Source organism: Etheostoma cragini, chromosome 9 (assembly GCF_013103735.1).
Source record: "Etheostoma cragini isolate CJK2018 chromosome 9, CSU_Ecrag_1.0, whole genome shotgun sequence".
Lineage (NCBI taxonomy): Eukaryota > Metazoa > Chordata > Actinopteri > Perciformes > Percidae > Etheostoma > Etheostoma cragini.
In genome coordinates, this window is record NC_048415.1 from 13,230,387 (window position 1) to 13,241,856 (window position 11,470).

The 11,470-nt window shown below is 36.5% G+C and overlaps 2 protein-coding genes across 3 annotated transcripts in view; one reads left to right on the top strand and one right to left on the bottom strand.

Moving 5' to 3' along the window:
• The first annotated feature begins 2,613 nt into the window (after positions 1-2,613).
• On the top strand, positions 2,614-8,649 carry spata1 (spermatogenesis associated 1). 2 transcript variants are annotated; one of them, XM_034881940.1, is made up of 12 exons: positions 2,614-2,926; positions 3,047-3,153; positions 3,791-3,908; positions 4,095-4,148; positions 4,588-4,972; positions 5,438-5,603; positions 5,698-5,758; positions 5,990-6,107; positions 6,194-6,319; positions 6,691-6,866; positions 7,306-7,404; positions 8,457-8,649. In XM_034881940.1, exons 1-12 carry the CDS (start codon positions 2,867-2,869, stop codon positions 8,637-8,639), a joined length of 1,653 nt encoding a protein of 550 aa, XP_034737831.1. In that variant the 5' UTR covers positions 2,614-2,866; the 3' UTR covers positions 8,640-8,649. The 2 variants fall into 2 exon arrangements, with proteins under 2 accessions (XP_034737831.1, XP_034737832.1); XM_034881941.1 differs by having other exon boundaries at positions 5,447-5,603.
• Positions 8,650-8,999: 350 nt separating this feature from the next.
• The window catches only part of ctbs (chitobiase, di-N-acetyl-), an 8,961-nt gene continuing 6,490 nt past the window's right edge, over positions 9,000-11,470 (bottom strand). The window contains exon 7 of the mRNA XM_034881959.1: positions 9,000-9,396. Coding sequence (XP_034737850.1) covers positions 9,208-9,396 — 189 coding nt within the window. The 3' untranslated portion in view covers positions 9,000-9,207. The remainder of the gene's footprint in view (positions 9,397-11,470) is intronic.

Below are 11,470 nucleotides of genomic sequence, written 5' to 3' on the forward strand. Positions count from 1 at the left end.
CGTAGTGTTAAATTACAAGCTTGCTCAACACAACAACTTTATTTAATATTCATTATGCCTACTCATTCATCCAGATAATACTAGTGCATAAATTGCACCGTGGGTTGGAGAGAAAAGTATTTTCAAAGGTTCTGTAGGCACATATTGTAGAATTTACAAATAAAGTTAACTTGAAGTGGCAGCAGTTTGATCCAGTGGGGTTCAACAAAGTCAATCTCATGTTATTAAAGGTATGAATGTCTCCAATATAATTATTAGGAAACACAATTTCAGATATCTACAATCCAATTGTTTAGTTATCTTAATTTCAGATATCCATAATGAAGAAAAGAAAATCATTCCAGACATATATTCCAGATATACAAATATCAAAGTCATTCCAAAATCTTCTTTTATTTTGTTGACAGATTTGAGTCAATGGGTTTCACAGAGGGTTTTTTATTTTAGATGTATATACATAATGAATGCAGTGATAAAAGAAAATTCTTTTATCACTGCATTAATCAGAATATGGTTTCAACAGCCATAAAATAATCAATTTTCGCTACGTTTTTAGGTATAAAATGTTACATAAATTAGGCTATAAATGACATCTGAACAAACCCCTCTGTAAAAGCGAGTGAAACTGGAAAGCTTTATTGTGTAAATAGTGCTGCTGCAGTTGAGTTTTCTGACTCAGAGTATAAAGAATACTCCATTTCAATAAAATGGCCTTTACAGATATAGATTACAACATTTTCCAAATTTAGCATACAGTGTTGTTTTAACGGTGAAATGTTTACGATTTTGGTGTCTCCGTGGTTTGCAGTGAGTGACACACTCGCAACGGGTGATATTTCGAAACGACAACGGCTAATGTTTGCATGCATGTCTGTCGGGACCACATCCTCAGCAACTTGTCTCTATAAAGTGTCACACGACACCGACAAATTCATTTGAAAAGAAGCAAAGCGATCAGCACGTAGACAGTTAAAGAAGATCGGCATGTTCATTTCATGGTAAATTGAGACTGGGTCCTGAAAGGCCACGGCCACACCACATCTGCCTCTATCACCAGTTAACTCGAAAACCAGTTAAACCGAAACACCGGTTGTTGTTTTTTAGACGAAGGGTCAGCCGCTGCCGCCTTCATGGGATGTTCTCGAGCTCAAAATTATAATGTTGACCCCTCCCCCCAAAAACGTTTTGACAACACTTACATGTTAATTAAAGCAGCCACTTTCAGTTAAAAATTAACTCAATTATTTATAGTCCAAATTCAGAGCTATGAAAGGGAAGTGTAGATATTAAGTTTTTTGTGCTTTGGTTAATTTATATGCAAAAAAATCTTTTATGCTGTACTTTAGTTTTGTTATGATTGTCGACGGAATTCATTTTGTCTGTTTGCTCTAAACATAACTTCAAAAACACGGCTAGGCTTTGGGGGGGAAACGTTCTTGAAAACATAATATTTACGACAACTTCCAGTGTACGCGAAAGCAGCATCAATAGAAATTGCAGCCTATAGTGGCGATAACGTAGGCTAACACACTCAGACAGAATATCAAGATATTCAAGAAGAACTTGAGAAATCTCTCGAAATAAAACCATGAATGTTATCAATATAATGTGGGACTTTTCTAAAATTATTCAGTATGCAGAACCTCTAGTATATAGGCTAGTCAGGTACAAAAAATATAACGTCAAACAGGATCACAAATGTCGCCTTAACGTAGGCTACTAAAAATAACGCCTTAACATAGGCTTATTCATTAAATTGAAATTATACTTTAAAGCAATAATTAGTGTGATATAAAATGCAATCACTACCCTACCAACATCATTCTCTTCTCTGCTTCCCTACATAGTCATCAGATTAATTTACCATATAATCATTAATATAATGTAACTAGAGGGAGGCAGGGCAGAGTTCTAGCCCGACCAGGCTCCTCTCTTTCCCCTGTCTCTCTTAGTTATGCTGTAATAGTTTAGATGTAGTTTAGATGTAATAGTGAGCAGATGAGCTCAGTGTGTCAAAAAAAACTATAACATTATTTTTACATTTGTGTGCATCCATGTCCCAGAAATGGGACAAAAATCCTTATGTTCTTTTCCACCCTGCATGATTCCTTGTATCAGGGAGGCTCCAAAATCCTGGTTGCAGCTGTCGCCGGGGTCCTGCTATATGCCCTGTGATGCCCTGTTACATCCTGCTACACTCTGCTGTGCCTTAATGCCGTGCAGTGCACAGCTATGCCATGAATTACTACAAACTACTATTTTTTTTTAGTCACTGTTCCATTATCTTTTACTGTGACTGTCATTGCCACTCTTCATTTCAACCCCAACCGGCCGTCAGATAGGGCCAATCAAGAGCCTTGGTCTGTCCGAGGTTTAGACCTAAAAGGAGGTTTTTCCTCGCCCTTGTCGCACTGTTGCTTGCTCTGGAGAGAACTGAACTGTTGGGTCCTTGCAAATTATGTGGTCTAGTGAGGTCTAGACCTACTCTATCTGTAAAGTGTCTTGAGATAACTCTTGTTATGAATTACCATAAATAGAATTGGATTGAATTGAATTTACCCTTTGAAAAAAAACTGCAGGCCTACAGGCTATATACCTGCATAACCAATGAAAGCTGTAGAACATTGTCTGGTGACCACAGATTGGATTAGCTTTTTTTTTTTTTTTCTGAAGCAGTTGTCATCACCAGCACCAGAGCAACCACTGCTGGCACTCTCATAAAAGAAGCCCCACTGGGCTGTGTTGGAAAGCACTAGATTGTTTCTGAGCAGTCCACGCCGACCTCGTAGCAAAAAAGCAAGGTTCCCTGTGAATATAGCTAACAGTTAACGGTTTCTCTGCTTCTCCTTGCTGAGCTGGACTGATAATGGAACTGTCTTGTGAGTCAGTGAGGTATCCTGAGGACAGAAGACCGGCCAGTTGCAAGGTAGGTTAAAGTTGATGGAATAAATGCATATTGCAAAACGTATTAGTGTAGACTACAGTAACTCGCAGTGATGCCAATATGCACACTAATACTTAATGATGTCCAATTTTATGTTTTTAGTTTGTGGAGCTCCATGTGCTGTATGTGCCAGATGACCAGTGGAATTTGAAGCTTAATAAAGTCCCTACTGAAGCCATAGAGAACTTCATATCAGCCGGCTTTATCAGGTGAAACCGCTGGACATTTTTAATTTGATTAAAAACACTCCAATCTGAGCAAGCTGTACACACATATATACATATATAGATATTTACAGATCTCGGCATTGTTACATTGATTAGGAAATGTCAGGTAATTCATCTGCAATTGTTTCACATGTACAGTCTTAATCTGCAAAGTAACCACAGCTGTCAGACAATAGCACTGAAGTAAAAGGTACAATTTTTACCAATGAGATTTATCATTGTGAGATAAAATCTCACAATATCCAGATGCACAAAGCCTAAAGTGTCAGTGTCTAAAAGTTTTCAAAGCACAGTGCGGAACATGAGTAAATGCACTATGGCTTTCCCAATGTGTCCTTATTTCTTTTAAAAGCTTCATATGATTATTCAAATTGTATATTTTGGGATCTCTATAAATTCCTGCAAATATGTTATTTTTCCCCAGATGTTTTTTTTCACAGCATTTTGACTGTATAAAAGAGGTAACTAATTTCTACTGAAACCAGATTACAAACGGTGTTTCTCCTGTGTGGTGTCACATTGCAAAAGGACTGTGAAAACGGATCTGTTATACTGTTATGATGATAGGTTGTGTTACAGTTCAGTAATTAAAATATCTTTTCCATTACTGTGGTGTCAGGGTTTATCCTGACATCACCTTGAGAACTCTGAGAAGCGAGCTGGGAGCTCTTCTTGGTGCTGAGAGGAGCATCCACAAATTCTCCTTCCTGAAATGTGTGGGGCGCAGTTTGGCACTGGTGAGTGCAGTTGGCCGTTTACTGTTGTTTTCTGTAGCTGGTTTTGTTTCACTGGGCAGACAGTAGTGAGAAACAATGTAGACATTTTGATTAACAAGTTCACGTGTGAATGTGTGGGTGTGGGTGAGAGAGAGCGAGAGAGCACACAGTTATCACTGCCATGCCTCTTATTTGTTCTTATTACAGGTCAAGAGCACACAGGAGAGGGATCTGAAAGTGAAAAGCTTTGCTCCACCATATGTATGTAGAATCCATATTAACATTTTACGGATTTATTTTTCTTTGGAATAGTTTCATACATCACTGACAATTTAAAAAGTCCACGGAAATATTACATTTTCTGAAATAGAAAAAAATACCACATAGAATAGTATTTCAGAATTACCAAACTCTTATGCTCCCAGGTACCGCAGGTGGATTACAAATGTATGTTATTGCCACGTTTATTCTTTAGAAAACTAGGAAGTCATCTCTACTTGTGTGACTATAGGCTTTACATTTTGGTTGTCATGCCATCCAAACTGCTTTTTTCCCCCTTAGTTTGGAAATGCATTTAAGTGATTTCTGTTTTGCACTGTTTGATCTGGTATAATTAGTTTATTAGCCTTGTAGCTCTGCATTACCTGGTGATCTACAGATGTAAATAATACTTTTTCTGCTCCATTTCACCTTTCGGCAGGCCCCAGAGCCAGAGCTTTACCTGCTGCCCACTGTGGAGAACGACAGCAGTGTTTGCTCCCAGTCTCTCAGCCCAGACACCAGCAGCAGCTCTCCGGACCACCAGACCTATTACCAACCTCCCAAGACGTGCAGCGTGCCAGCAGGAACAAAGGAGCCTGTTAAATTCCCCCTTATCCCCCAGCGTTCCCATCAGCCACCTCCCACCCCAAGCCTTGAAGAGGAGGAGGAGGAGGAAGATGAGGAGCAGAGCTATTGTTCTTCAGAGGCAGAAGTAGAAAACGAAGAGAATATCTCTTACAACAAGTTAAAGTGGGCAGAGCAGGAATGTTGCCTAAGGAAGCCTCAGAATCAAAGGGCCCCACAGCCAGTTTCACAGAATAAAGGTAAAAGTACAGTTTTAAAGTATTATCTTTTGCTCTGCAACAAAGAATGCACTGTGCACTCTAGTGGCACAAATTTGCAGCCTGACAGTGCAGTGCCCATGAATGATGTGATGAAAGTGTTTAGAACTGTAATGTTTTTAAAAACAAAGCGCTGCTGATATTCATCATATTATTGTAGTAAATGTAAAAAGAAAATGGCAATTCAGTCTTGTTTATCATGCTACAAAACATCCTCATCTTGAAAAAGTAAACGGACAAGAACACAGCCACAAAATGATGCAAAACAAATTTGTATTAATTGTGAAATTTATAGTGGCATTTTATAACATGGGTAACCTAGCACCTTTTACAATGGTGTAAACGGTTTGTACACCAGCCACAAATCGTTTTAGCAATGACATTTTCAGCTAATTGTCAAACTAATTTACAATATACTGTACTCAAGCTCTTATGTTTTATCTACAGCTTTACAAGGGTGCGAAGGTGATTCTGCTCAGGTGAAGGACTCACCAGAAAACAAAGAAACATGCAAAAAGAAGAAACAGTACCACAGACAGAACAGAGTGGCCAGAGATTTAGGAGTCGCCCAGTCTCTGGAGGACAGAGATTCAGGCTTCTCACTCAACGACGGGTACTGTGCAGCATTACCAAATGACACACTTGTTTTCTGCAGTGAAGTCTTATACAACTACGGCTGGTTGCTCTAACAGTGTGTTTATTTGCAGGCTTGGGAAACCAAAAGATGTACATGCACTTAAGTCCATCCGGAATAAACCAACAAGTGGAGTAATGTATAGCATTACATATTTGCCAACTTGAAAACATGGTCTCAGTATGTCTTTTTCAGTCTTTCCTCATGAGTATAAAACTATGGGAAAGGTTGCTCTTACATTTTTTACAGGGCTTTGAAAAAAAGGGAAGTGTGTGAGGTATTTGATGTGAACAAAGAAGGGACATAGTTCACAAAAATCTATCCAGATGAGGAGAACTCATGTTTTATTTCTTCCTAATTTTTAGGTGACAAAAAGACCAGCTGTGTTGTCTCGGTCTGTTGGGCTTACCGCCCCTCCTTCAGGACTAGATTTGGCCGTGGTCACTCAAAAAACGACAGCCTCTGCTGTCTTTCACACAAACAGTAAGCTGCCATTTTGGCCCCATGCCAAGAATGAATGATCACACTTTTTTTTTTTAACACAAATGACATGTTTCTGATTCTGTTAGGAGAGGAACTGATCAAGGAAATCAAGCTGGTGAGGGATGAGAGAAAGCAGCTGGAGTGGACAAGGCAAGAGTTACTAAGAAAGGGGAAAGATTTGTTGGCTCAAAATCGACACCGCAGGAACCAAGGTGAGCAACAAAGTACTCTTATGGTTATTTGTGTATTCTCATCCTGGCATTATAAGTAAAAAACCTTAGAAGTAAAAAAAAAGCATCGGGAGTCATTACAAGTTCTTAAGTTTGCCAGCAGTCTGCCAACCCAAGAACATAACATACTGGTTCCCTCTGTACTTTCACAAACCTGTAACAGATTACTGTAAATGTATCTACATTTGAGAATAATAAAAATTGTAGTTCAAAACTTGCTTGATTGAATAGCAGAAGAGCGTTTTAATTGCAGTTGTTTGTAACATAAAAATAGTCAACATTTTGTATTCCAATTCAAAGGACACATTTGTCAAAAGCAACTCAATTTTACTGCTTTTTTCTTCAACGTAAAGCACGTGACAGTTGGAAAAAGAAATATTTTGAAACCAAGAAGGCTACAGCACCACTGGAGGAAAATCTGAGAAACCTACGACAGGAGTTGGAGACATTTTACAACAAATTGTTGCACCAGCTCCAGGCAAGAGACAACAGAGGGAAGCTAAGACGACAGGGCAGATCTTCCATAAAGGTAAAATGGAATTTATCTTGAATTTATGTGCTGTATTATCTGTTTGAACCTATAATAAAAGGTATAAAAGTATGAATTTGGTTGAATAATTTCACAGAAATAAGATTCCATAATTCTTTAGTAGAGTCTTTAGTAGAGTCTAAATATTGCAAAGTTTACATAGAATTGGACACACAGTGATCGTTTGAATCGCCAATACACCCTTTTCACTGCATAGATTTCAACTTGTAGCACATAGCCATAGGTATAATTAGCAATGCATAACAGCAAAGCCTTGAAAGTGGAATACTTGTGGCTTTCCTGCTATGAGACACCAACATGTCTGTTATAAGAAATGTCTATTAAAAGGCTTGTTGGCTATGTGATTGAAACACACATCTAGAAGCTCGACAACATTTTTCCCCATATACATGACAAATTGAAAAATCATGACTTTCAGAATGAGCTCATCATTCAGATCATGACAGAGAGCCATGAGATTGACAACCTGAAGAGGAAGGTAGAGGATGCCAAGATGAAGCTGGTAACAGAGATAAAGGTAACTGATTGTCTATTTATGTATCCAAATGTTTGTTTAGCTGCAACAAAGGAAGTTGTTAGCTACTTCATCAAGAGCCATATTAAAAAAAAAAATGGGCAAAGTAGCACACACATCCTACAAATACTGTACGTGGTCTACAATGCACTGAAAAGTGGTATGAGTCCATCAAATGTTTTATATACATTACTTACAGGACACAAATTATTAGAAGTACTGCAGAGCAAAATCTGCATATTTGAACAGTAAATATATAATTATTTGAACTAATAAAAGAATGCTGCATATAAAATCTTTACTTTAAATGTGAAATAAGCACCTTTGTTCAGGCTTTCTGGCCTAATAGCCAGTGGTGGAAGAAGTATTCAGATTCATTTACTTATACTAAACTGTAAAAATACTGTACTACGGATAAAAGCCCTGCATTCCAAACAAAAAAGTATTAGTAAAATCTACTTAATGTCTCAAAAGTAAAGGTATTAATTTTGCAGTAAAATATCCCCTTTCAGTGTTTACCTATAAGATTCTGTTGTGCATTTTTCACTTACTTTACTGTATATACTGTAAGGTTGTTTAATCTACAGTAATGCAACATGTTGTAGAAGATCATGTTTATTGCATCGCTGTCTTGTGAGAACCACGTATCATGAGCTGAGTAAAAACAGCCCTGTGTTCAGCTTTGCAATGATGCAAAGCTGATTTGTAGCTGATCTAAGAGGGTTATTTATCAAGTAGGAGAATTTAAAGGAACACTTCATCCTTCAATTTATTACAATCATTCAAAATCAACAAATGCGGATATATGTGGTTTTCACTGGACAGGAAAGGTGAATAAAAAAAATTGTATTTGAAAAGTAACTAAATCTTTCAGACATCAAGATATAGAATTAAAAAAAAAAAGGTTCTTACAATTGAAAGTAAAGTACGAGCACCTTAAATTTGTACTTAAGTTCAATACTTCAGTAAACGTATTTGGATACATTCCAGCACTGCCTAATAGCTTGTTTACCGTGTTATATTAACAAACCATGTTATTCTTCCATGCTGCGTAGTTGAGAAAACAGGCTGCCACAGAGCTGAGGGCCCTGAAGGCTGAGCTGGCCCAGAAGAAAAGCCAGTCCTCTCCTCCTGGTCCCACATCCTCTCTTTGTTTTGGAAATACCACACGGGATAGACTGCAAGTTCAAAGCCACGCCATCTACTTCAGTACATACAGAACTGAACAAAACCTTTGATGGGAGAGCAGTTGTTGTTGATTTGTTTGCTTTTATGCATCTGTACTTTCCACAAGTCTTACTATTTAGTACCCATGTTTTGTATTTTTGTGCTGTTGCTTTTCCCACATTTTACTATAACTTTGTAATTGATGTAATCTGATATGGTTGCAATGTTGATGACTTTTGAGCTTTTGAATATCTCAGGTGGTTTAAGCTATTTAGGAAAAATGCAAAACCTACGATGTGTAACTGTTTATGTATAATTAATAATTTACAGATTCATCAGAAAATATTTTATTTGAATACAAATAAGTGCAAAAATCTCTTAAAGTTTAAAATCGATAAATCCCACATTTTGCATTAAAGAAAGTGTGTTTTTTTTCCAGTTTGCACAGAGGAATGTTTGAGACGTAACTACATTCAACAACAACAGCAATAAAAACCACAATAAACTCTGAAGTAAAAGTATGCATCCCTGAACAGAGGAAAGCCACACCCCATTACTGCTACAAAGGGATATATATTGCCTTAGCAACAAACAGGAGGGGTGATGTAAACTTCTGCAGCAGTGTCAAGTGCATCCCAGCTAGCATCCTAAGAGTGCATTCCACATCATTGCGGACTGCTGCCTGGCGACCATTTCATCGCTGTAGTCCAAGATGTTGCCATTCCACATGCCAATGCCCCTCAAACCTTTGGATTTCACCAACTCTGCCTTGGTACAAATACTCTGTGGGTCATCATACCAAACCTGATGAATCTGTCCTTTCTGGTCCTGAGGAAAGAAGAAGAAATCCTTAAGTTAAATTTAATACCTTTTGAGACAATACATTTTAAAGACCTCATTTCAACATGAAGTTCAACAAAGCACAAAAGAATGAATAAAGCAATGTAATTTTTTTTAATAAAGAGTAGTATACATAAGAGCTAGAAACACAATATGAGAGGTGTGTGGTGTACATTTTATGCATGTGTTTTTGGATTGATATGTAGAGTTCTGAGATTATAAGGTATGCTTTCAGAAGTGTGTAAACAATTGAGAAAAACTGTTAAAGTCAAAGTATAGCATGGCATAACAAAGTCATAGTATGTCAAAAAAAGTCATATTTAGTATATCCTAAAAAAGTCATAGTACTGTATGTCATATAAAGTCATGAATAAAGTCATAGTATAGTATGTCAAAAAAGTGATAGTATGTCATGCAAAAGTTAATTTAGAGTAAGTTTAGAAGTTAAAGTTATATTAAAGTGTCACAAAGAATTCATGAAAAAAATCATCTCATGGTATGTCATGAAAAAGGTAATAGTATAGTATCTCATAAAAAACTATGAAAAAGTCACAGTATATCATGCCATAAAAACTGTAAAAAAGTCATAGTATAGTATGTTGTAAAACATCAGAGAATGTCATAAAAAACGTTTTCATGATTTTTCAACATAGTATATTATAACTTATGATTTTTTTGACATACAATACTATGATTTGTTATTTAGCTAAGTCTGTTTAAAGACTGATTGGGTGGTCTTAGGTTGCAAGTTTGATTCCCATTATGTGCCAAATATTTTTTTAATTCACACTTTTTTCAACATACTATACTCTACCTTTTTTTAAACACACTAAACTGACATTACTCAGTCATTACTTTTTTTCGACATACCGGTACTATACTATGACTTTATAACTTTTTTCTAAATACTATGCTCAGACTTTTCATTACTTTTTTTTCGACATACTATACTATGACTTTTGCATGAATTTTTTCAAAACCTTGTAACTTACTGTACATGTGATTTTTTTTTTTCTCAACACACCATGCTATGACTTTTTTTCAACACACTACACAACGACTTTCTGATGATTTCTTTTTAAATACTATAATAGACTTTTTTGACACAAGATACTAGAGATTGTCCAACAACATTTTTTGTCCAATACTGAATACCAAGCCAATACCAGTGTGTCAGCTGTATACTACTATCCCTGTATGGATGTGATATAATTTCTATATTTGTTGTCGGTTTGGCTCAGGTATGTGAAACATGAACAAACAACTTTCTTTATTATCCAGTTTGACAGTCAGTTATAACAGAATAAACAACAACATAAATAAACCACTTTGACATAGATTTTCTTTAGGGCTTTATCACGTGGTATTGGATTGGTGCATAAACTCCAGTACTTCCCGATACCAGAGTTTTAGGCAGGATTGGAGGGAATACTATACACCTCGAGATACTATGACTTTTTCTCGAATTACTACACTGTTACTTTTTTGTGACTTTTTTCCAATATACTAAACTATGACGTTTTCATGACTTTTTTTTGGCATACTATGCTATGACTTTCAAGACTAGGACATAAAACGACTTTTTTATTTTGACACCATATACTATGACTTTTTTCGACATACCATGACGTTTTCATGAGTTTTTTCCGACATGCTATACTCTGACTTTTTCCGACACACTACACTACACTAACTTCTTAGACCTAATACACTGACTTTTTTTTGACATACTGTAATAAGACTTTTTTTAAACTTTTGCAGACAATGACTTATGATTTTTTTCAACATACTATACTATGACCATTTCCAATTCAGTATACTACAACTTTTTTTCGACGTTCTATACAATTACTTTTCTCCACACATTATACTATGACGTTTTCATGATTTTTTTTTTTCCAACATTAGATTAGAGTCAACTTATTGTCATTTCATCAGTGTACAAGTACAAAGACAGCGAAATGGAGTTTGCGTCCAACCAGAAGTCCCCCCGACTCTGACTTTGATACTTTTAAAATTAAACTTGAAGATGTCTTATTCTCCATAAACAGGAAAAACAAAG

Bases quoted from the DNA above. Each gene is read 5' to 3' on its own strand.
- spata1 (XM_034881940.1), top strand. From the start codon at position 2,867: ATGGAACTGTCTTGTGAGTCAGTGAGGTATCCTGAGGACAGAAGACCG. The intron at 3,154-3,790 runs GTGAAACCGCTG...CTGTGGTGTCAG, and splicing joins ATATCAGCCGGCTTTATCAG to GGTTTATCCTGACATCACCT. The intron at 4,973-5,437 runs GTAAAAGTACAG...TTTTATCTACAG, and splicing joins GCCAGTTTCACAGAATAAAG to CTTTACAAGGGTGCGAAGGT.